The 27,039-nt window shown below is 35.3% G+C and overlaps 1 protein-coding gene across 4 annotated transcripts in view; it reads right to left on the bottom strand.

The window, feature by feature from the left end:
- The window catches only part of GRM8 (glutamate metabotropic receptor 8), a 682,520-nt gene that overhangs the window by 227,569 nt on the left and 427,912 nt on the right, over positions 1 to 27,039 (bottom strand). For all 4 annotated transcript variants that reach the window (XM_033099301.1, XM_033099298.1, XM_033099300.1 and 1 more), the window contains exon 7: positions 22,373 to 22,573. In XM_033099301.1, the coding sequence (XP_032955192.1) occupies positions 22,373 to 22,573 (201 nt within the window). The remainder of the gene's footprint in view (positions 1 to 22,372; positions 22,574 to 27,039) is intronic.

Genomic DNA, 27,039 nt, shown 5'->3' with positions numbered 1-27,039 from the left:
CACCAGAGAGGGGAAAAAAGCACAAGGAAGGATTGCAGTTGGAAGACATGTCTCAGGACTATAAAATAGTACTAAAATTCTCTCCTTTAGTTTCCCTTGATTTGGCCTTTTAAAAAGATCTGGGTGAAACAGTATGGAGATTCCTCAGAAAATTAAAACTAGAAATACCATATGATCCAGCACCTCCACTTCTGGGTATATATCCAAAGGAAATGAAATCGTTCTCTCTCCGTTAGTTTCCCTATCTCGCACCCCCATGTTCATTACAGCATTATTTATAATAGCCAAGACATGGAAACAACCTAAGTGTCCACTGACAGATGAATGGGTAGAGAAAATGTGATATATATATATATATATATATATATATATATACACACAACAGAATATTATTCAGCCTCAAAAAAGATCCTACCATTTGCGACAACATAGATGAAACCTGATGCTGAGTGAAATAAGTCAAAGACAGAAAGACGAATACTGTATGATCTTACTTCTATGTCGAATCTGAAAAAGAAAAAAAATTCATAGAAACAGAGAAACAGAGAGCAGATCGGTGGTTGCCAGCAGGTAATGAGAAGAAAGGGTGAAGGTGTTCAAAGGGTACAAAGTTCTAGTTATAAGATGAATAAGTCCTGGGGATGTGATTACAGCAAGGTGACTACAGTTAATGATACTGTGTCATGTATTTAAAAGTTGCTAGGAGTGTAGATCCTAAAAGTTCTCAACATACACGTGCACACAACTATGTGAGGTGCGGTCATCATTTTGCAACATATACATATATCAAATCATTACACTGTGTATCTCAAACTTACACAATTATATCTCAATAAATCTAGGGGGGTAAAAGACCTAGGATGAGCATTCCAAAGACTAACGTCTCCTTGTTATCACGGTCCCCACCACAACCAGACACGCCACTACTCAAAAGCCCACATTCCCAGCTCCCTCCCCCACTGGGTCCCACTGTCAACTTGCCTTTAATCAAACCAGCCTAGTATTTTGCTCCTCAGTGCCTATTTTCCTGCCCTTCCTTCTGCCTGGAATGCAACCCACAAACCATAGCAAAATCTAATTTACTCCCCAAAGACCTGACCAAATGCTATTTCTCCTTTTCCTAAGTTTCCCAGTCAGAATGCGTCATTCCCTCCACTGGACTCCCAATAGAACAATTATCTTTGTACACCTCCATTATTAAATATAGTCACAAATTCACTCCGATATATCTTAAAGATTTGCAATTTAAAGGACCTGGCTTTTTACTAGATTTCAAGTTTCCTGATGGAAGCAGTTTACTTTACATATCTTCACATTTTTTCCACAGAGGCTGAACTGCTATCTTGCATAATAGTAGGTATTCAACACAAATTAGCTGAAATAATATGTGTGTACCACAGCCTGCCACGAATGGAACCTGTCACGTCCCATGCGACAAGAGTTGTGGGGAGTGAGGAGGGCGGCGCATGAATAAACTCTATCCATGGCTCCTGTTAAGAAAAGACAGCAGCCATGAATAGAGTTTAAGTGCAGAGGCCAAAGGACCAGCAGCCTCAAGGTCTGGGCTGTGGCACCTGGTCGGGTCTGCGCAATAACTTTTATTAGTTAGGTGGGGAAGCAAAGGAGAGAAAGCTTGTCAATCTCAAGATCTGTGAATCCTATACATCATAATAGAAAACCGATTCGAGTCAATCACCCTTGCCTACAGGCAGCTGGACCATAAGTCTCAACTTCCCCAAGGGACAAAACCTATATGCAAATGAATAGATGGAGAGCACCTCATTGAATCACTTCCCTTGCAGGTGTTGGGAAGGAATGCAGCCACAGAGGCTGAGACTTTCCTTCTTAGCCTAAGGAAGGTGGGGGGCTGTGCCCACCTCTGTGAACCCTGTCGGTTCTCCTGATGGTCCCCACAACTGCGTCTGGCTTGAGTTGTTCCTTCCATGAGGAATCTTACTCGTCATTGACTGTCCAGTCATTTTTCTGGGACCAAACAGGGAGACATAAGGTGCAAACACAAAGGTTTAGCAAAGTCCCTGAAAGGATCGTCTTGCAGACTCTCCTTTCTGTTGGGGGCAAGTAGAAGGAAACAAAAGGCTACGTTGTTGTTTGGGGACAGGAACCCAAAGCAAAACTCATCCCAGTCTTGCCCTGCCAGGATGCCATAAACTCAGTGTATGGCAGACATGAGGTGAAAGTGTGCTCTGAAAAATAAAGCTTAAAGTCTCTAATAGCTGAAAAATAGACTGGTGCAAAACTGAGCCTAGGATGTACTACATAGTAAGATTTCAATGGAAGGAAGCAACTAATTGGCAGTATAAAAAGTCATTCTCTAATATAAAGATATTATAGTTGAATGTACTGTAATGCAGATCTAATAAAAACCCCTACCATGTTTCATTTTTAAATATTTAAAGACACACAGGGTAACCCAGGAACAGAGATTCGTTTTTGGTGCACATGCTATAATTAACCACTTTTCATATCGTACGCTACACTGACCCTTTTGACAAGTTTTTAAAACCATACTAAATTAGATTTCAATCATAATCTTATTGGAAAAAAAAATGAAAAGAAAAGAACGTGCACCTGGATGGAAAATGGAGAGAAAAATCCAGCCATGGAGAAACGTTAACACTTTTTCTATCTTGGTATTCCTTAAAGAAATTGTACCAAATGCTAAAATTCAAATGAGATATTTGAGCTGCTCCCCTAACAGTATAGTTTGCCTACATGTTTTTACAACAGTTTTTTTTTTCTTCCTCCTTCATACAATAGTACTTATGGAGAGATATCATGTAGAAGAGTGGCTCTCAGTACAGCCCACAGACACCTAGGGGTCCCCTTTCAGATGATCTGCCAGGTGAAAACCATTTTCATAGTAGTATTAAAATTGTATTTGCCTCTTCTGCTTATATACATATTTGCAATGGTGGTAAAAATAAAGATAAATAGGGTTTGTGGTGACGTCTTACCATGAAGAAGACAGTAGAGCCAAACTATGCTAGTTGTCAGTGTATTCTTCTCTGCTACACACTTGCAGTAAAAGAAAAATTGCTAGTTTCACTTAAATATAGCCTTGATGAAGCAGTAAAATTTATTGACTTCTAACATCTTGACTGGAGTAAAAAGCTTCTTAATGTCCTGTATGTTGAAATGTAAAATACACGTAAAGCACTTCTGTTACAGAGTGAAGGATGATATTTGGCCCTGGAGGGGTGTGGAGGGGATGGCACAAATATGATCCCTTCAGTTGTGAGCTAAACTAGCCCCTTTTTTAATGGCACATCATTTTTACTTGAAAAAACTACTGACAGCAAAACCACAATTATTAAGACTTACAATGTTTGGAAGATTTTTTCAAAAACGAGCAAAGTGAACTTATCAGCTCAAAAAAAAATTGACAGACATTTTAACCAATGATAAAACTTGAGCTTTCAAGGAAAAATTCCTATTTGGGAAAATCTGTATCCTTCACGAATCTAAGCAGGCTTTTCTGATGAGACTTTCCTGATTTACATTGGTCGTGATCTTAACAAATGTAATGTTTTGTCATTATATAGTAAAATGTCCCAAGATTTGAAATAGATATATAACTCTGTGTACCAATATTATCCTCAAATTTCAAAATCCTCTATAGTTAAAAGATCCATTCAAAGTACAACACAGACCAACGAATTTTAAGTTCATTAACATAGTCTCAGATTCTATATTGGAATTAACCTTTATGAAACAATAGTTGTCAAGTTTTGGTATAGTATCAAGGATAATGTGATAAAGCTATTAAAATACTCTTCTCTATTACTACATTTCTACGTGCAACAAGATTTTTTAAAAAATATTTTTCACACAGAACTTCATATTGAATGCAATAGAAGATATGAGAATGCAGGCTATCTTCTATCTATCCGCACATTAAGGAGATTTGTAAAAAAGTAAAACAACACCACTCTTCTCATCAAAATGTTTCTTGGAGAATAGTTATTTCATTAAAATGCTACTTATATCAACATGTAATGGTATATTATTGTTATTTTTAGGTGAGTTAAATATTTTAAATTTTTATCACTTTAATTTTGAATGTTGGTGATCAATAGATACAAAAACAAATTCCCTGACAATGTTATTTTTCATCCTGTTGAGTTTGGGATCTTTTACTATATGAATTCAATGATCATGTCTTCAACAACCACTGCTCAGTCTCAGCGGTAGGCCGAGTACGACAGGGAAACCAGTATCATGATACTTGGGTCCAGTCACTAGAGCACTTGCAGCTTCCATCGCGATCCACATAATGATAGATCCACGTTTTTATTCCCATCTCTCCTCTGCATTGAAACCTGTGTTTCTATGTGTGTCCAGCTGCCTCCTAAATATCTTTACTTGGATGTTCCACAGAGAGCTTTAATAGTTCCAAAACGGAAATTATTCACTAAATTGCATATGCTCAATGAATAGTCATTACATTCCTTATGCTTTTTCCCCCTAATATTAATACTAGGCATAAAATATGAAGAGCTTTTCTTTTACTTTTGTGCTGGCAAATCATAGCAGTGACATTTCCTTCCTTTTGATTCTATCCCATGGTACAACCTCTGCTTGTAAACCTATTCTCCCTAACTTCTCCCTAACTCATGATTATTGAATTACTTTCTGGACACTGAATTTTCACAAAATTGTTCCTCTCATCCAGTGTTTCTCTCCTCCCAAATATTAAATGTCATCCTCACAAAAAATAGCAATTCGGAATATATTTTATATATTCAGTATATATTCTCTTTAATACTTGGTTGTAATTCATTAGCAACTCAGAAATAGATAGATAGTAAATTTGCACCTTCTGAAAATTCTCTTACTGATTTCATACATTCAGTTCCCTAAAGCAAGCTAAGGCAGTACTGCTTATTAAAGTGGCCAAAAGGCCCTTATCATAAAATCCTACAATCAGAGTTTTCAATGTGGTTATTTAAAATAGATGAAGTACATACATTTTTAAACTCACCATGGAAAGCATCAAATATCAGACTCCCTGTGAATTATATAAAAATATATAGTATCGGACTCCCTGTGAATTATATAAAAATAATCAAAATTAACCTTTAAAGTATGACCAGACCCATAGAAATACTTCCATGTTATGGAATAGCATTCATATTACTAAAATTATATTAACAAATTTAGAGATATTTCATGCTGCCTAAGATTATATTTTTCAGAGTGTAAGGCTGTGGATTTATCAATAACAAATAAGTTAATTCACTGCTGTCTGGAATAGGGAAATGAAATTTTCTGATTTAGATATTATTATTGCTTTATTGGGCTCACCATCATATCTACTGTTCTAAAAGTTAAAAATTTTATAATTAGTAACAAAAAGCTAAATTTAAATTTTTGACATCTAAAAGTACTCAACAAAATATGTAATATATTGATAAACAGTTATCATTCATACAAGGCAGATATAATCTAAATTATGCTTCTGTGTTTCAGTTTTGCATTTCTATATATTTTTTAACGACAGACTATAAAAGAAATAGAGAACCCAGTATAAACCACTGGGGTGTCACTGTGCTATAACTGTTAATATTTTCATACTACTTTGTTTACCTTGTTATATTTTAATGCATGTATCTTAACTCCTACATGAAATATAAATTTTTATAGGGCAATATGTTAGTCAAATTATATCTTTGGCACCTCCCAACACCTTATTTACACTTTCCACATAGTATACATTCAGCAAAATTCAATGTCAAATCACACTTCAATCTACTTTGAAATGCTTGGTTAGTCATATTTATTGATGTTACTTTTTCAGAGGCAGGTTTGCCTCTAGTTTGCTGTTGTTATTGTTTTCACTATAACTGCATCTGCAGGAATGTTTAGTGGGGCAAACAAAACATTTACATTTGAATTTTAAAATATCAAAAGGCATGAGTTCCTAGCTACTAGCCCCAGATTTTTCTGTGGTCTTATATCCTGCCAGTTTTACACATTTATGTCAACTGTTTGACTATTCCCTCTAACAAGATCAAATTCTCTGGATAAAGATTTTATAATCAAGACCAAATGACCCATTTGATGATAACTTACTGGAAAGGCAGGCCTAGTAACACAGCAAGAAACTACAATGGCTCCCGTTGGCCTACACTGTCAAATCTAAGTTATTCTAGTTGGTTTTCAATAATATCAATATTCTGATGCCAACTTATTAACCAACCTTATTTCTCATTACTCACCAAGAAAAATATTACAGTATTCATTTCAGTTTCTTTATGCTTACATTTCTCATATGTATACACACACACACACACACTCATTAAAGTCCTCTGAAGTTCTTCCTATTTTTCTGTTTGTGTAAATACTACCTGTTCTTTTCTCTTTCCTCCAGTTTTGTTTCACATAATAAAACCATAAAACACAATTGGAAAATTATGACCTTTTCACAATCCAATTTCTTTTCTCCTCCCCATTTCTTCCCAAAGATAACCACTATTTTAGACATTTATCATATATACGTATGTTTTTATTCATTGTACTTACATGTTTGTATCTATAAAAAATACATAGTATGTATTAATGTTTGTATATTATTATATAATATTTTATTGTATCATTTGTTATACTCTTCTGCAGCTAGTTTACATCGCTCATATTTTCTAGATTTATCCATGTTGGTATATCATACTAAACTTAAATTTTATACATTTCTGTTGTCAAATGGCATAATGCACACTTACTTGCCCTCCCATGTAGGACTGTTAGGGCTAATGAGAAAATACCTGTATATATAACATGTATAATGTGTATATGAAAGTACTTTAAAATGAAAAGCATTAAGGTACCTGGGATTATTATTTTAACATGATGAAATTCTAGGTAATTAGCACTAAAAAGAGTTAATGTGGTGGATAAATTTAAATTTTGTCATCAAAAAAAAAATCTTTTACTGTGATACCAATTGAGAAAACTAGAGGAATTATTATCAAGGGCTTATCGTCTTTATACATAAACATTTGTTTAAATATAAATCCCAAGTGACAAGATTATTTTTCACCTCTCCTACTAATTGAATTCAAAGTCTATGATGAGGACAGAAAACAATACACAACATTTTTAAGCAATCAAATTATTTTTTCCTAAACACCACAGAAATAATTTCAGTTGGCCCTCTTACTCTACATTTCAAATGATCTGCACCCGCACTCCCACACTAGAATTATTTGTATTTATGACATCGTTGTCTTTGCCAGAAAACCATAAAAACTCTTTTTAATCATAGTGATTAAGTAATTATATTCCTTTATCCACAAAGGAAAGTATTTAAAATCTTAGAGAACTATCACTGGATAATGACATGGCATGTAACATTTTATTCCTAATTCAAACCAAATGATAGAAATGAATAAACTAATCAGGTATTATTATTGCAAAGAACTCTTGAAATGCGCAGTTATTTTTTTTTACATCAGGTGGAATCGCTAAGCACAATCCCTCGTGCTATCAAATGAAACCACGCATCACCGAAGCTCACATACGGGCCGTTCAAAATGAAATACCTAAAACCTGCGGTAGATCGCTAACATTTTTAAACAGTGCCTTACACTAATCAGCAATCACATTATGCCTAAATTATGATTTAGGCATTTTATTGCTCTAAAAACTGCAATAAAGAAGATGGATGTTGATCACAATACTCTGAACATTTCTGATTCTTGTTGTTAATTCTGAAGATTTAAAATAATAATAATAATAATAATATAGGTAGTGAATTGGCTCTGGAAACATTTTCTGTAAATGCCAGCTGAAGTTAACACAAGCTCAAGTGTCATTTGGTTTATCCAAGCCCTGTTCAAAGATATGAAGCAATTCAAAAATTCTACCCTTACCCAGTCTCTATGAAGTTAGAAAATGTATCTTGACATTGGCAAGGAAACATGTATTTTCTTTCCTTTATTACCCTTTTCTTTATTATTCTTTATTCACTTCCTCTATTTCTATATAAAGAGGTATGTGTGTGTGTGTGTACATATGCAGACTTTACTGCTTAAAAGCTCATGGTATTAGAAATTCACTTTTAGTTAGATGCGTTGCAAGACTTAAATCTATTCAACTGAAATCATCCTTGAGTTTGCTAAAAGTGTTATTTTATGTTCATAAACATTTTGTGTGTGGAGGTTGCTAGAAAATGTATGGACTGTTTATTTTCTGCTTCAATACCAGTGAAGCACATTGCTGTCGTGTTCAAAAGCCAAAAGATGACTTCAAGTAATGCTAAAAAGGAAAAAAAAATCCAACATGAAATGGTATTTGTTCATTCATATATTAGCATGTAATTGTCCTAAGCAGTATAATGAAAATTTTGCATCTGCAGCCTACTTCAAAGGCTCGGATGGTTCAAACTGATGAAGCATATGACCTATAAAAGTATACAAAGAAGGTTTGCATAACCATTGTAATAAGGATCTCATTTTTTAAAACAATATTTGATAGTTTGTACCTAGGGAGAGAGACCATTTTTAAGAAACACTTTCACAATCTATTACCGTGTTCCCCAAAAATAAGACCTAGCTGGACAATCAGCTCTAATGCGTCTTTTGAAGCAAAAATTAACATAAGATCCAGTCTTATTTTACTATAATATAAGGCCAGGTCTCATATAATATAATACAAGACCGGGTCTTACATTAATTTTTGCTCCAAAAGACGCATTAGAGCTGATTGTCCGGCTAGGTCTTATTTTCAGGGTAACAGGGTAGTTAATTATAGGCTTTAACAATAAGAACATGTCATTCTCCTCCCTCACCCCAAACTAGTGTCTGTATATAAACATTGTCAGTTTTCTTTTTGGTTTTGGTTGAAATATAGTGACAGGGTTCAGAAAGATATACCTAACTAATTTGTATTTAAATACTACCTGGGGAAAAAATTCCTGAAATGTCAGTCTGAAGCTTTTTTCTGGAGGCCCAGTATCATTTCAAAGATAAACATGGAAATAGAAAAATCAGAGCACACTTATTTTTGGAAATGGCTGTAATGTGCAATCAAGAACTCCATTAGTTTTGTCAAATGCCTCTTAGCACTCTCGAACTTATTGACTCTAAAACTTGTGACTAATCTGACACGTTGTCATTAATAGCAAGGTCAAAGAAACCACAGGTATTCTGTTCTTTGATAAAATAAAAGGATTAAGGATTACAGGCTAAAGAGAAAAATAAAAATTGTCTTCCTAAGTCCTACACTGATGTTTTGAGTATTTTGGAATTATTCTAGAGAACTAGCTGAAAGAGTATAATTTCCTTCTCTTCAATGCTCAGGACAGAGACTAATGAATTAGGTATTTCGGGAGTATTTTTTCATCATGCTAATAAAAATTGAAACAGTCATGAGAATGCCATTTTCTGAGAGGTGAAATATACTTCAGCAGTCATATCTAACATCTATATGCATTAATCAAGTGTCCGACATCTGGCCAGTACATAAGTCCTATGTAGCAATATTTTCACTGGGTAGTTTCTCAATTCGATCTTATTAATTTTATCTTTCATAATTTTTTTATATTTATGCCCCTTCAGCCCCAACAATCACAAAAAACAACCACAAAAATGATAACATACACAATTATATTCGTGTTCTAGAACCTCAAGTTTGGCTATTAGAATAGCCAGAATCTAAAACACTGACACCACCAAATGCTGGCAAGAATGTGGAGCCACAGGAACTCCCATTCATTGCTGGTAGAAATGCAGCTTTACTTATAATTGCCCAAATTTGGAAGCAACCAAGAGGCCCTTCATCAGGAGAATAGGTAAATACACTGTCTTATATCCATACAATGGAAGCTTAAGTGCACTTTACTAAGTGAAAGAAGCCAATTTGAAAAGGCTACATACTATCTACTTCCAACCACGTGACATTTTGGAAAGGCAAAAAACTACAGAGAGAGTAAAAAGATCAGTGGTTGCCAAGGATTAGGGGAGAGGTAAGAATGAGTAGACAGAGTACACAGCATTTTTAGGGCAGTGAAACTATTCTGTATAATGTTATCTTGGTGGATACATATTATTATGCTTTCATCAAAACCCACAGAATGCACATCAAGAATGAACCCAAAGAACTTTGGGTGACAGTGACTTGCCAATGAGTGCTCATCAACTGTAACAAACGTAGCACCCTGGGTGGAGATGTTATTAGTGGGAGAGGCAGTATGTGGGTGCGGAGATGGGGTCAACGGGAGCTCTGTACTTTCTACTTAATTTTGCTGTGACCCCGAAACGGCTCTAAAACATAAAGTCTACAACTTTTAAAAATGATGAGAACACGACCAAGATGAGAACCTTCTTCAAGGTAATATTTTCTTCACCACTTTCTAAGAAATCGTAGGTAGTGTATTAAAATGTTAATTTTTCACATATGTTTAAACTTCATTAAAAGATATTAAGTGTTATTGTTTCATAAAACAATTCTTAAATTAAAAAATTAAATGCTGAATATCTTACAAAGTAAATTTAAATAATTGAACCTAATGTCAACAGAGAAAGACAATGGCGGCAATGTGCTTTGCTTCCTCTTTATCAAACATTGCAGGGAAATGAAGCCAGACATAAAAGAGTACAGATTGTGTCATGTCATTTACATGAGTATAAAATCAGGCAATTCTACTCTTTGCTGTTAGAAGTTAAGAAAGTGACTTCTTAGAAAGTATGATGACTGGAAGGGAGCCCCGGAAGGTTCTGAGGTGCGAGTTGAAGATTTTGGAGTTTGGTTGGGTGTTCTGGATACTGATTTGGGTGTTCTCAATTTGTGAAAATCCATGGAGTTATATAGCCTTTTTTGCACTTCTCTACATGTGTGTCTCTACATATTCTCTACATATTTTTTTTAAGTAAAAAACAAACAAACAAAAAAGGCAGTAAACATTGTTCTTCCTTAAGCTTTTATTGAAGCAAAGAGGAGATAAAGAGAAGAGTATACAATTTTTTATATAAGCTTACAGTTTATTTAAGGATAGAGAAGAATCAAAGGAAGGTAAGAGAGCTTAAAGTAGCTCAGAGGAATGGCCTTTCGAATGTATTGTTAAACAGGTTAGATTTCTCCGTGTTAGTCATGAACTAATATAAATCATAAGGACATCAGTATAACCTAGACAGCCAGCAAAGGAAAATGTAAGATATGGGGAAAGTTAGACCTATCTTAACCAAGACTAAGAGTAAATTAAGAATTAATAAATATCTTTCTGAGAGACTTGTACCACATCCCTGCCAAAATGTACTTTCATTTCTATGGGAATTATTGCACTTTGAAAAATGATCAGGGCTTAGGACTTTTCACTCATTCTATTCCATGGAGTCCACTCTTGTCTGTTCTGTGGGCACAAACAACTGAATAGTTATGTACTGGTACAGTTGTTTTCTTGATTGAGTTGTGTTAGGATGGGACCTACGATCTCCAGCTAAATTCTTTGCACAGGTCATAGCTGTTCCATTCACAGATTATGCCTAAGTGAGTTTCCAAAGAGTTTCTTAACATAGGAGGTGTATTCTAGTACACATTCACTGAATGCTATTTCAAGCAACAGCCTTCACCTCTTTACCTGGCAGGTCATTTTACCTGAGGCAAAATAGATGAATATGGCCTTTATATCCTCTTATTTCCACATATCACCCCGAGATATTAATAAGAAATGAAGGGTTCAGAAAGGGAATGCACAACTAAGGAGAAAAGCTGAACTTAAAAAGCCTAATCAACCTTGAGATGAATTAAGCCTTGAAGAAGTAAGAAATTAAGTAATTTCAGACAACACAGTATTACTGATTATGACCGATTTATCAGATGCTTTGAAATCTAAGGTGTATAGAGGAATGTGTGTGAATGGGTGTGTATTTGGGGGGGGGGTGTTTATGTGTGTATGTTTGAAATTCAATAAGCATATACTTACTGATTATTCACAATGCGTTAGATAGTGTGCTAAGCCCGTAAGCATGACTTATCTCATTAAATGCTCACAATAACACAACAAGGTAAGTATGCTTATTACTTCCATCCAAAGATAAGAACATAGAGGGTTGTAAAGTTTAAGTGACTTGTGGGTCTCACAACCGAAGTGGGAGAGATACAATTTCAGTTCATCTTTGTCTCACCTCAAAACCACTTAGTACTGTCTTGATTACTTAATGAACACAATAGCAAAGAGAGAAATATTGGGCAGGATAATAGGACAAAAAGAGAGAAAAAGAAGTTTAAGATACAAAGGAAGATGAAGTAAGGAAAAGAAGAAGTCAAAAATGGAAGAGAGACAAAATACAAATAACACAGTGAAGCACATAATAGACATTCAATAAATGTTTGTTAAATGAATGTGTGTGACACATACAAATAAATGCCATAATACACACTCCATAAATTTTTTAAAACTTATAATTTGATTATTGTTGCCTTAGCATTGCAGTCAAACGTGTTTATATGGTTCAAAAGAAAAATTATCTCATCGTCATGCTTTTTGAACACATTCAAAAGTCTAAGAAAACTAAAATCCCCAAGGTGTAACAATTAGGCACCTGAATTAAAAGAATTTTCTCATTTATATCCCTCACTTTCAAACTAACTTCTTGATTAAACATTAATGTAATTATATGAATTAATAACCTTAAAGAGAAAAATAATCAAGTCTTCATTATAATTTTCAGGTAGATTCTTTCTGAAGCGAAGTAACACTAGAAAATAATTACACCTAATAATAGGGGAGCTATTCCATTAAATCCCTTTCTTCACTTTTTAAAAAAGTACATAATTTTGAAGGAAGTAGGAGAAATAATGAGAGAACGAGCCCCATTTGATCTACTCAAGACTCATCAGGTACCCCTACCAGCAGTAATGTTCTTTTCCCATCTACACTGAGGAAACTGAAAGACCATTCCCATTTTTGTTCTTCTAGCTAAGAAGCTGACACTGCTAGGAAAATGTTGTTGACTGGGGCCATGGCAGAATCATCTTTTCCGATCTCTGCCTTGTTTTTATCCCCAGTAGTGATCCTTGGAGATAGTGCTTTTTCACTCTGCATCTCTCTAAAGAGTCTTATGTTCTCAACCCCACCCCACCCATCTCGTCACCTTTTTCTAAGATCGTTATGCTTCTATTAATGAAATATTCTCTCTATATAACACAATATGTTTAGCTCTTGTTTAAGCACTTTCTTTTATCACCTCACATTTAGATTGCACAGGAACCCTAAAATGTCCATACTATTATCATCCCTATTTTATAGACGAAGAAACAAGGAGGTAAAGAGGTTTTGTTACTTGACCAAGATCACACACTACCGAGGGGTGAAACCGGATTCAGACTCTATCTGAATGTAAAGCTTGTGCCTCTGATCACTATGAAAAATAAAAACTGTTACATGGAACTCCTTAAAAAACTTCCCACTGCCTCGGATCCTCTCTGCTCCTTCCTCTCTCGCCTCATCTTCCATTCGAGGCTCATTGCTATGTCCCCATTAACACCCAAAGCCAGCCTTTGCCTCTCAGTTACTGGGCGATGGCACCCCATCTGTTTCTGGAATTTGCTTATCATTTATTCCTAGTTTTTTGGCACATGATGAAGAAGTTCAGGAATTACAAGAACAAAGAAAGAGTAACAGAAGCCCAATGCAGAGGGTGAATTGAGTGGGACCCTAGGAAAAGCTACATTGATTTGCCTCAAGCTTTTCTTCAATGGTGGTTCCACCTTCATCTGCATATAAGTTCTTAAATATTAAGGGAAGAAATTAGAGTCCAGTTCTTCATGACTATAAACTAAATTAGACTTAAAAAAACCCCACAGTTTGTCACCTTACTTAGTAGAAAACAGAGGCAGGTACAATTATGCTGCAAATTTCATGATGACTTAATTTGTAAGATTAATATTTTATAACTAGCTTTAATCTTCCTTAATCAGAGACTGAAAAATTACCTAATTTCAAATCAGCCTGTTTATTTATCTGTACATACGAGTATTCAATATCACTATATACATCATTCAATTTTTTAATGCATAAATATTTCCAGAAATTACTTCACCATCTGCAGACCTTTAGCTTCAAGAATAAATTATATAAAGTACTTCCAAATTATTAATAATGATTTTCTCCATTTTGCTCCAAATGAGGTAACTATCAAAAAGAATATATTTCAAATTAACACATAATCATTTCATCACATTTGACTCTGCTTGATATCTATTTACTAAATAAGTAATGTTGAATCACAAGGAAATTATGCATAACGTCTAGAGATGATATTTTATGTCAGTTTTTCCATATTTTGACATTTTGTATCTCATTTTCTACTTAAACAAGTAGATAAAACATAAAGCAGTGTCAAGCCCATTTCATCAATAGAATACATACTAAAATATTGAATTAGCTCTAGTAATGCCATTGTCTCAGTTACAAAGAAAGACCATTTGGGGAAGTTAAGATATTTCTCAAAACCTCTTAATTTCTACTGAAAGCACAGTGATTTAGAAGACAGCCAGCATTCAAATGGTTCTGTGTTCCTTTCCTCCCTCTTTCACTATTTCCATTCCATTTTCACTTTCATTTTCCCATCTCAGGTACTATTCTCTCCTGGGGACTATTGGAAATATCTCTTAACTTGTCATCCTCGTCTTTAATCTCATCTCCTCCAGTCTGCAAATTGCTGCCATAGTTACTTTCCTAAAACACAAATCCTAGCACTTCACTGTCCTGCTCAAAAAGCTTCAATTCCCTGTTGCCTGCTGTGTCACATTCAAACATCTGAGTGTGGCAGAGATTTCTAACCAGGCCCAAGCTCATTTTCCCATTCTCATCCCCTGGCTGCTCCCGGGTCACTCCGATTCTTCCACCGGGGATGTTCAACTTCCTTAGATACATGGTCTTCCTTCCCTGTCTTCCAGCTACTATTGAACTGCTTTGTCTGTCATAAATACCTTTTCCCATCTTCTCTACCTGAGGAAATGTCACTTTCCATTTGTACCTGAAATCAGATGTCACCAACTGTCTGTGTTGCATTCTTTGAGTCCCCAATCCCACTTTCATAGTTTCCTAATATCAGCCTTCCGTTGTGTTTGTACCTGCCCATGCGTCTGTCACATCACTTATCAAATCGAATTCTTGTTGGCAGCATGTTTTTGTCCCTCCTATTAAGCTATGATCTTTGACAACTCAGAGAACCACATTTTATTAAACTTTTTCTTAGATGCCTAGCACAGAGCCATTTTATTAGGTACTCTGTAAGATTCCCAATAAAATGTATGTGGGGTAAATGAATAATCCATAAGAGATAAAAATCAACATAAACAACTGAAAAAAAAACAGTAGGAACACTGATAGCATTCTATGTTTGAAAAATATACCTTTAACTTTCAAAGAATTTGTAGAGAATATGGAGCTGGAAGAGACCTCAGACATTAGATCATTTTAGTATAGTCCTTCCATTTAAAAGATGAAGCTGAGAAGTCAAGATGGATGGACTCACAACACAGAGGAAAGTAGTGGCAGAGCTAGAATAAAAGCTGGGATTCCAAGATGCAGTTAAGTTATACCACAATTGGACATATTGTTGGTGGGTTTTAATTAAAAACAGAACGAACTGTGATTTTGCTTACTTATTTTTTAAATAAAGTTTTGTAAATACGATTACTTCACATAATTACTATTATAATTTTTAAATTTTTGTAAATTTGATAGGTGGAAAACAGTCTTCCATTGTTGATTCAATAGGCTTTCTCTCATTATAATGAGGATGAACATTTTTTTCAAACTTTTATTCACATTTACGAGTTCTGCTTATTGATCTCTCTGATATGTCACAATTGATATCAAGCTAACTGGTTCTTTTTATGCTAGAGGTATTATCCTTTGACACAACAACCCAAAAAAATATCCTTACTTTATATTCTGTTTTAAAATTGATGTTGATAATTTTAATATTCAAAAGTGTTACATTTTACCAAATCAAACATGTCTATGTTTCGATTGTAACTTATTTAACTGAATTAAAGCTTCCCCATTCAAATATATGTATGTACATATATAGTATAAACTTATTTATTTATTATCATTATATATTTCTGGTTATTTCTATCTGATTCCTTTTCTCATATGTCTATTCTGGTACCAGTTCTATACTGGATTGATTATTGTAGCTTAATATTATCCTTAAACGTTAAGTGTTTGGTAGGAATAATTTTTTCTTCAAAATCATTTTAGTTATTTTGACTTTCTCACAATTAAAATTTAAAATATTATTTCAAATTCCTTTGTCATTTTGATCAGAATTATACTGACTTACACTAAATCTGAATGCAGATTTATTCAAAAAAGATTAACACTTTTCTTATAATTAGTTTTTCTGTCTATGAACAAAGAATGTCTCTTGATAAACTTGTCTTCATATGGGTCTTTTATATTTTGGGCTCAACTCATTCCAAGATATTTTAAATATTTTTTGCAAAGGAAACAGTTTCATTTACCATATGTCAGTCAATGATTTCTTACTAATATAATAGGAGAAATAATTTTAATATTAATTTTATATTTCATCATCTTCCTAAAGTAAATACTTCTAGTATATTTTTCATTTTATTGTCAAGATCAAATCATTTGGAAATTGTAATACTACTTCTTCCTTTTTAGTAGTAATTTCTGTTATTTTTGTTTCATGTTTTATCACATTGACTAAAATTTATAAAATATTAATAGTAGAAATAGGACTAGTCTATTTCTTTAATTAGATAAATATATAATCAGTTGTAGGCTCAGAGAGATGTTCTTTATCATGTTAAATATTTACTCCATTTCTAGTTTATGTTTTTGTACTTGTGACAGAAATGAGGGTTAAAATTTAATCAAATAGCTTTACAGAATCAGATATTTATCATGGTCTTATTTGACCTAGTAGTGTGTTTGAGGTACATTTCCTGATAGTGTATAAAGCCACTTATTTATTTTAGATGGCTTAAAGATACTTCATGCAAACAAATTTGCTCCAAAATCAGACTATAGTGTTCAGAGACTCTGAAAATTGTATATTTGGAAATTTTGCAGTAAGTCCCTGAAATCAATAAGGTTTCTAGAGAAAAGAAGATGCTGATAAATTCCATCTCTATATCAGTCTTTGTGATCAGGAGAGTGTTTGTATTTTCCTTAGAATACTGAGCACTGAAATGGTTAGACCACGACCTCACTGAGTTTAGAGAAGCTGCTTCATTCCTCTTGGTGTCAGAGAACGCAATCACAAAATGAAGACTTGCATTAAATAATTCCAAAGTTGAGTCCTCTCTCAGATGCCCACAGATTCTATCTGACTCTCCTGGAGCTTAACAAACACTCACCCACCTACCAAAGCAATGAGATTCAGAGACCACGGCCTTACCCTCTCAGGTTTCTTTCTTTCTGCCCACTTCATTTAAATATTCCCCATAAATCACTTATAGAAACTTCCTAAGCGACCCTTTTCATCCCCAGGAAGTGCCCCATGACAGCTAAGTTTGTACTACTTGCTCCTTGCTACCGGTATTTTGGATGAGGTGTGACATCCAACCTAAGTCTGCCTAATAAGATTCAAATTTCCAAGAAGTTGGAATTGGGACTTAAAAAAAAAAAAAAGTATGTTAATCTTAACAGGAGTCTTGAACAAACAGCATCTAAATACTGTAGATGGCTTGCTGCTACCTACCCTATGAACCTAGAAATAGGGGAAACCAAGGTAAAGAGAACCAAACAAAGCAGGTAGACAGAGATATGTTTGGATTTCTGGCAGGTTTTTAGTTCTCATAACCAGTTCCTTTCTTAGACCCTTTTATAGTCTGCCGTAGGTTTCTTGACACATCCTCATAAATTCTTCCTTTTAGCTTAAGCAAGCTTAAGGTAGTTTCTGATGCCTGCAATCAAACACTCCTGATTAGTATTCCAGGGAGCCTGCACTGCCCCTGACGTGAGCTCAACTATAGAGGAAAGGAGTGGGGAGAGATCTCTGGAATTCTATTCAATTCTTTTTCTTATGATAAATAAGGTTCTCATGGCAACAGAAAAACCTTTGATTCCATACAAGATGTACAGTATTAATATTTTATTGCCTATAGACCAGACCAGAGTAAGGAATTGACACCATTGCTTACGTTCCTGAAAAATCTGAACTCCTCTTTTTTATTTTGTTTTACTTTTGATAAATCTTTGGATTTAAAAAATTTATAGAAATAGCATTTTGTTCAAGTGGTAGCAATTAAAGTAATCCTAAAAGGCAGGTGTTTGTTTCCCTCTGCCTCCCCAGTTGAGAGGAGAGGTTGAGAAAAGTTGTAAGAAACACATGAATAACACAGATATGCTATGACTCAGATGGTTCTTAAAATACCCATGCAGAATATGGTTCAGGTACACTTTTCCTCTGATGAGAAAAGATCAGTTTGAGTGATTAAACTCAATCAAAGCACCATCGTCGTTGACGTCTAGGATGCAAAGTAGTCTTTATAGTTCAACCATTTGTCTAAGTGTTTTACCTTTAACTAGTTGTTTTGTTATAGAATAATTCTGGCCTGATACACTAATCATTCATCATTCTAAATTCTAATGTGATCTGTATGTTGCCTGTTAAACAATAAACTAGAAGCATGACCTTTTAAACCAAGTATCTTTAAACCACTGTTTAATTAGGCATACCTACTCAAGGTTACAATCTCAGCAAGACCGAGTTTTAAACAGTTCTCTTTAATTTTATACCAACGGTCTGTTCATCAACCAGCTGCTCTGGCTGCTTTGCTTCCTGCTGTTACAAACCGGAAGAAGGGTCTCCCTCCACACAGATGACATGGTTTTCAAAGTGAAAGGAACTGCAGAAAGCAATTTGTTCGGACAACTCATTAATGTCAGAAAGAACTAGTTTAACAACAACTTTTTCTACACAGAAATTACACTTTAGGGCAGACACAGCCAATATTTAAATGGACATTACTAAGTAATTCCATCCAACGGGTCAGTTTTTTTAATTACTTGGGAGTGCAATTCATACCTCACTGATCTTGACAGAAAATCTAGAAGGCTACACTGCACAAAATTGACAGGTGCCTTACAAAGCTCATTCTTTCTATGCTAAGAAAACTTTTAGTATACGGTAACTTTTTTTGTTGTCATGTATAATAAGCAGTTCTGGGTCTAGTTAAGTACATTCTCAACTCTTCAGGAGATTCGAAACTGGTCCTAAGGAAATCATGGTTTGGCCAACGACCCCTCGCACTTCCAGGCTTTGGGTTCGCTACCTCAACAGGTAAAAACACTGGCCGTCACCAACACAACCTGCTCAACTGGCATGCAATTAACAACATATAATAGCTGGGTTGCCAACAGAGAACACAAATTCCAGATGTCTGTTTTCAGTTTCTGGGCAAGTCCTGTGAAGAGCAAAGATATCTAAATCTGTGGATTTGATGTGTGCTCCATATGGCTACAGGGACCTTTCGAAAGAAGCAGCGTATTCAAGATTATGGCCACCCCTTCAACTCAGCAATTCTTATCTTCAGTGACTGAAACGTTAAATTTCTGAGTAGGATTCTTTTGAAGACAGCGTTTGAAAAGCAGTGTGTAAGGAAGATGCTCCTCATTTATTCTTAGTAGAGTACGGTAAAGCCTATATCATCAGGGCTCAAAAGAGTTGTAAATCTAGATCAAGGAAAACTATTTCCCTCTCCCTGAAAATTATTTTAATAAAATATCCTTCAGCATGTCAAGCATTAAATCCTTAGCTTTGATTGTGGGTACATAATACAAAACAGACGAAGAGACGGTTTCTGCTTTTTCTGTAAAAAATTGTTAAATAGTATTGCTTATTAGGCTTTCCAAGACCCATATGATACATTTCTTTTAGAAATAATTTCCAAGAAAATCCATTCTCTCCTGAAAAATAGGTAGGCTTGCTTTTATCATATAATGAAACTTATATATCCCATCGAATGTCCCTTTACATTTTGTCTGCTTAGGAAGCTGAGAATTTAACGTAGTTCATTCTGGCTACCATATTTGTTTCTAACTCCTTCAATGGTTTTGCTGGTGTACTATATTTGAAGACCTTTATGTGTCTTTTTCTCATCAACAGGCAAGTTATTAATAATAAAGGAACACTAATAGATAAGCCAATAATGAAACCAAAAAATTGATGAGCCTCCTGAAAATTACTGAAAATCAAGAGAGTTCTATATTCTACAATAATTTGCTTATCATAAGCTATTGGAACACTGCCAAGTTCTAAACCATTAGCAAAATAAGTCTCCAACGAGCTCAAAGAGATTCTCTTTCAAGTTTATACACTAAAATCCATGTATTTTACATGATCCTCGTCTGGAGTATACTTACTCTTTTATCAGACACAGTACTATCATGTTTGAGTGGGTTTTTGTTGCTTTCAGGATGAAAAAAAAAATCTGGAGAAACGACCTATATGACCTCTCACAATCTATCTGGCCCTGCCCCCTGCTTCACCGTTATGTCTGACACTCATCTCCCTCAGATTTCACCATCCCTAACTCCCTAGATTAGGGATATTTCCCCTATTATAGACTCTTAGTTCAGCATACCTCTTCTTCCAGTACTCATTGCAGATTATATAATCATACCTTACTTGATTAATACCTCAGTTCCCCCAGAAAACTCTAAATCTCATGTCTGTTTGGACAGTTTTGTTGTTGTTGTTGTTTTTCAGTAACGTATGTTTAACATATTCTATGTGTTCAATAAATATCTGTTGAATAAACTAATGAAATTTTATGTGTGCTTCTGTGTCCATAGTGGATTGGAAGGAGCAAATTATGGAAGGGATAAGATCTAAAAAAAACAAACACAGCAACATTAGTCTGCTAATGTAAAAGGGCAAAAAACAATAAAAAGTGGACAGAAGACCTCAGAAATCATTGTAGTCTAGAGGCAAATTTTCTTAATAATTGTAGGATATCATTAAGACATTTTTAAGAGTCTTTAATAGGACCATTATATTACGGTGTGGTATAATAATTGAAGTGATCAAGGAAAGGTTAGGTTTTTATTTATGGTTAAGATAAAAGAGAAATTGGTAATTCACCTTTAAAATACTTTAATCCAGTGTTTCTTTAAAAGATTTCCTTATTTTCTGAGGATGAGCTTTAGTTATTGAGAAAATATATTCCTTTGCATTCTTCCTCCCACCTTCTACCAATTTGGATACATGAAATGTTCCCCAATCTCATGTTAGGTTAAATAACCTTGCATTGTAACACTCCTCTTTTGCTCAATTTGATAATTGCAAGAAAATTATTTTCAAATTCCCCTTCGTACTTTTATTCTTAACAAACAGATTAATGTTATGCAATGCTTCACAAAAAATCTGCTGAGAAAGAGAATACTCTGTGTTGAATGTAAACTAAATTTTTGTCTCCTGTTGCGTGAACAAAGCAAAAGAAGAAGTTTCCACTTGAATTCTAAATTGAAGATGACCTTGTGCTTTTTTTGAGAGAGGCTGGCAGCTGAGGTCACTGGAGTGTATTATGATGGACAGTGCAGTACTGTGCATTGCTCAGAGGCACGTCCACTGTGTGGATGAAAGCCAAATAGAAAGAATCAGACAGCTCAGAGCATTCTATCATTTCATTTGAAAATAATGGTCAAAGTCACGGGCAGCAACCATTACAACTTTCATAAGAGAACAGCATTCAATAATTTCATCACTTCAGACAGGCAATTTGGCTATTCTCAGCCAAATACTATGAATCCAGCATATTCTGTATCACTTTCTTGTGACACTCACAGAAGCAGCATTTCTGCTTCGGCAGGAGGCAAATGCCATGTACTTTTCATTGTATGTAGTTCTCTTACACAATGCAGCTCATTGCTTTAAATTGACCAAATCATTGAATGAAATACAAGGAAAAAGAACATGCAGAAGTTTAACACAGCACCTTAGAATATAAATATATAGCCATTCCAAATCATTCACTTTCCTCAAGTCAACATACTGTTTAAAAATCTTAAAATCCATTTCAAACCAAAATGTCTACAATTCCTTCTCTAATAACAGCATGAACAACACATTTTCAAAGAAACCTAATCTGTTGCCAATGGTTCCAAAGTTATTTCTGAGATAGTGATATTTAAGTAGAATGTTTTGATTGGTAGAGGCTTATTTTTAACCTCTGCTTCTTTGAGCAGATTAAGAGCAGCACAAGAAAAATATGTTTGGGATTTAAAAGCAGGTGGAAAAAACTCACACTTCTGATTAAAAGGGGAACTGTTTCAAATCCTGTTGAGTGTCTTCTATATATATAGGGGGAAAGAACATACTGTCTTCTAAAGTATTTAGAGACAAAAAAATAAAATAAAATTGTAACTTACCATTAAAATTTACAGCCCGGATATAAGCAAGTAGCTCTTTCCCATTAATGGCACTCATTCGTGGGCAGAGGCCGATGTACCCAGGGCAGAGGTCTTTGTGCATATTATGCAAGGCATGTGCCATGGCATACACCGCGTCGATTACAAATTGGACCTTTCCTTCCTGTTCGTAAGATGAATCCCGGGCTATTCGCTCCAGCCCTGCAAAGGAAAAAGGAAAACCATCAACTGGCCGTGTTAGATTTCACGAAAAGATGGATTTAGGGCTAAGATTTCCATCAGTTGAGGAACACCTTATGAGACAAAAGATTTGATTGTACTCCGAATTATTTTAGTCCTGTACTGACTGAGTCACGTTTTCAACGGCGTATTGAATTTTTTTTAATTTGGAAAGACCTGAAACTCGTTCGTTAGCAACAAAAAGATATAAAGTAAATAAAAGACATGGAGTTGCATGATCTTTCTTTCTACAATTAAGTCCCATTATATTGTCCAATCTGGTAATTACATAACATTTTGGTAGTGACTTGGTCTCTTAAGTGAAAAGGGTAGACTTATTCTTTTCATCTCCCTCAGCTCCAGGAGTATCATTTAATTAGTGTCCGGAAGTCAGTATTCCATCCCCAGGTCTGTTCTTGTTTTTAATGTGCTCTATTTGGGAGCCTTTTTTTGTAACTATTAAACAATAATATTTCCTTAAGTGACCCTCGTTATCTTTAGTAAAATCATTCAATTTATTTTCTACCTGAACTCACTTTTCTATTTCATGTTTCTTATTTTTTCCAGCTTTATTAAGCTATAATTGACGTATAACATTGGGTGAGTTGAAAGTGTACAACATGGGGAGTCAATATACATATACTGTAAAATGATTAACACAATCAGCTTGATGAACACATCCATCACCTCGCATATTTGTCATTTTCTTCCTTAGGGTTAAGAACTTTTAAGACCGAATCTCGGAAAATTTCCAGTACAAAGTACTGTATTGTTAACTGTAGTCACCACGCTGCGTTTCAGACCCCCATCTATTGTCTATTTTAATTTTCTATTAAAAAGATGTGGAGCTCCCGAAACGAATGTCATTCACAATAATTGTTCTTATGTTTGGGCATATGTAGATCTGAGAATTGGCGTGGGCGATTGCTTTCAGCTTAGCGTTTTTCACTTCATATGTAATGGAAGCATAGAATCAAAATTAGAAGGTAAATTTGATGTTAAAATTAGATGATGTGTAATTAGTAATAATCCAACCTTCTCCTTGTGAAGATGAGGAAACTGAGTCACCTGGAAGTGAAATTCACTTAGGAGGCACAGAGCAGATACAGGAACCCTCCCCAGGTCTTGGACTCAAAGTGCAACATTCTCTAAATCCCCAGGGGAAATAAATTAGTGGTAGATGACAAGAATGTTGGACATACATGAAAAAATTACAGAAAGGACATTGAGGGCTTACTAGGGGGACAAAAAGGGCCTCCTGTCATTTCCACATACCCCAAACCTTATGTATCCATTAACACTCAGAGAGACCAAAAGCAAAAGCACTTTAAACCTTCCCCTGGATGTCAGTTAGCAACCTTTAATAGATAGTCTTTAAATTCAACAGATATTTCTTTTCTTCCCACCACTGCATATCGCCTCTAAATTTCAAGGGCTAAATTAAAATGATTGTTTTTTGTTTGGGATTTTACACTCTGATACAACCAGTGACGTTCTTCTAGATAAATGTAGTGGTCAATTCATTCATTTGTATTCATCCAATTATTGAATACGTTTTTCCTCTGGTCTCAGTTACTTTTTACGTTCTGACCCGTCAGATGCTATTGACTGGTGCTCTGTTCCCTGTGGCCTACCATGATGCTGAATTCTGCCTCTCCCTTTCCCAATGCCGTTTTGAATGTTTCTGACGGCTCAACTTTTCGTTCTCCAAGATTAAGTCCTGTTTTTCCCTCCAACCTCAGAATTCATTCATTCTCAACACCTTCAACTCTTATGATTCCTATGGTCGAGAAATATAAATCGGAATCCAAAATGTTGGTTATAGAGTCCCAATCATTAGATCAACTTAATCAACTTAGTTCATTTTGGAATTTAGTTTTCTGAACAATTAGGTTTCTAGGACTTTCCTGTCACCTAACTTCCAGCTCACATTTCTAATTGCCAAACATATCGCTACACAGTGTCCTTGAGGTCAGACTCAGGAGATCTGAAATCAGGCTATAGTTATTGAGAATTACGTAATCGTTTCCCTGAAAATCTCCTTTTGAGGGTTTTGCAGGCTTGGGAGCACAAACAGAGAGGGCAGATCTACCAAAGAATACCTCCAAGGTGCCAAAATGTATACTGTCTCCTTCATCCTGCCCTACATGTGGGCTCTAAGCTAAGATCCATGCAGATATCGGGACACTGTCCTTTCCCTATGTCTGGATGGCACTTTGTCTCCTGGCTCTTAGGACAGTGCTGCTTATGTTCAGATGGTATCAAGTGACCTGTGAAAACAGTCCTTTCAGCTTCTGCCTAAAACTTATCTCCCTCAGTTTTAACCACAAAATAGATAATTCATGAATAAATGCTGAAGAATAATAGTCACAAAAGCCAAAAGGATTCCGTTAGTTCTTTAAAGACTTTATCTGGTGACCAGTTGATCTGATTAGTCTAGGACTGAAGAGTTTCTCAGGATATAGGACCAAAACCTAGACAGCCCTGAGCACACCAGCATGGTAGATTATGTAAAAAAGAGGCAAAGGACAAGGAAATTTTGTGAGATAAGACTGACATAACTACTTCCAGGGTAAGTCCTTAGGTCTATATGGAGATCCTTGTGTTTCATTTATTTTGCATACTGAAATTGATAACTGAAAATGAAGACTATGCATCCCGGAGCAGTCGTTCCCATTCTCGGTTATCTTCTCAAGTACAGATTCCTCAGTGCCATTCCAGACTTAATGAATTTCTTAACTGGGAGACAAATCTGTAAATTCAAGACACAGAAATCTGTCTTAGTCAGTTTGGGCTGCTATGACAAAGTACCATAGACTGGGTGGTTTGCAAACAACAGGAAGATGTAGAGCTCTCAAGAACATTTCTCACTGTTCTTGAGGTTAGAAATCCAGACTCACGATGCCAGCGTGGTCAGGTTCTGGTGACGGTTCCCTTCCCGGTTGCAGGGGGCCATTTTGTTGTTCTATAGTCATCGGGCTGAGAGCAGAGAGGGAACGAGCTCCCCCATGACTCTTATAAGGGCACTGATCCCATTTGTGAGAGTTCCATCGTCATGACATCATCTAATTCTAAGCACCTCCCACCGGCCCCACCCCCTGATACCATCAAGTTAGGGGGAAGGGTTTTCAGCTTATGAATATGGAGGGAAAATAAACATTCATTTTATAGCACTACCATTCCAGGTTATGTTGCAAATCTCTGTGATGCAGACACACACACACACACACACACGCACACACACAGTCAACATCTCTTCTGTGAACATTATTGTTTGTTTATCTAATTTTGTTTTCTTTTATGGACTTTAAAGGAAAAGAGAGGAATTCTGTATCTCCATTACTACAATGTAGAGTGTTGTCAGCAGACATAGAATTGGCAGAAAATTCCCAAGCTAAATTAATTGAAAGAAAGTAATGACCATGAAAACATTAAGGAATTTTGAAATTTTCCATAATACGTGGACTACATGTAAGAGCTGGGTGTTGTTAATATTTCATGCTTTTAAGTTTACTCTACCCCAAAATATTCTAGATTTAATATAGCATTATTTTATTTTAATGCTACTGCAACTTCCCTATCAATCTATATATTTCTCAGCATTCAACAATTGGAATAAATTTATACGAGGTCTGACAATTAAGTTCGCGAACTCATCCTAGAAAAAGTGCTACATACCTCATTGCTGAATATCCTATGGTCACCTTCGAAGTACTCCCCTTGGGAAGCTATGCACTGATGCCAGCGCCTAGTCCACCCTTCAAAGCAATTTTGGAGCTCTTTTTCTGGAATGGCCATCAGAGCTGTCATCGTATTACTCTTGATGTCCTGAATGTCATCAAAATGTCTTCTTTTCAATATTTTCTTTATCTTTGGGTAATGAAAGAAGTCATGGGGGCCAGATCAGGTGAGTAGGGAGGATGTTCCAATACAGTTATTTGTTTACTGGCTAAAAACTCCCTCACAGACAGTGCCCTGTGAGCTGGTGCGTTGTCGTGATGCAAGAGCCATGAATTGTTGGCGTAAAGTACAGGTCGTCTAACTTTTTCACGCAGTCTTTTCAGCACTTCCAGGTAGAAAACTTGGTTAACTGTTTGTCCACTTGGTACAAATTCATAATGAATAATCCCTCTGATAGCAACATCGTTGCAACAAGTTCGTGAACTTAATTGTCTGACCTCATATACAACACTTTCCTAATAAATTTTAATAAAGATGCCCCAACTTAAAAAACATACTCTTCCTTGGATTCTCCTTAAGAAAATCAACTTCATGTATAATGGATTTATTTTAATTCTCAAATACCGCACTATCTTAGTAAAGGGAAATATTTAAATTTTCACTAGTCAAACTATTTATTTTCTTGACTATTTATAAACTCCAGCTAGTTTGAGTGAAGATTAAATATATCCAACTTTGCACATCATTTTCTTTTAAAGTAAAGGTTG

Source organism: Rhinolophus ferrumequinum, chromosome 26 (assembly GCF_004115265.2).
Source record: "Rhinolophus ferrumequinum isolate MPI-CBG mRhiFer1 chromosome 26, mRhiFer1_v1.p, whole genome shotgun sequence".
Classification (NCBI taxonomy): Eukaryota; Metazoa; Chordata; class Mammalia; order Chiroptera; family Rhinolophidae; genus Rhinolophus; species Rhinolophus ferrumequinum.
The sequence above is the reverse complement of the archived record's forward strand: the minus strand, read 5'-3'. Positions and strand labels throughout refer to the sequence as shown.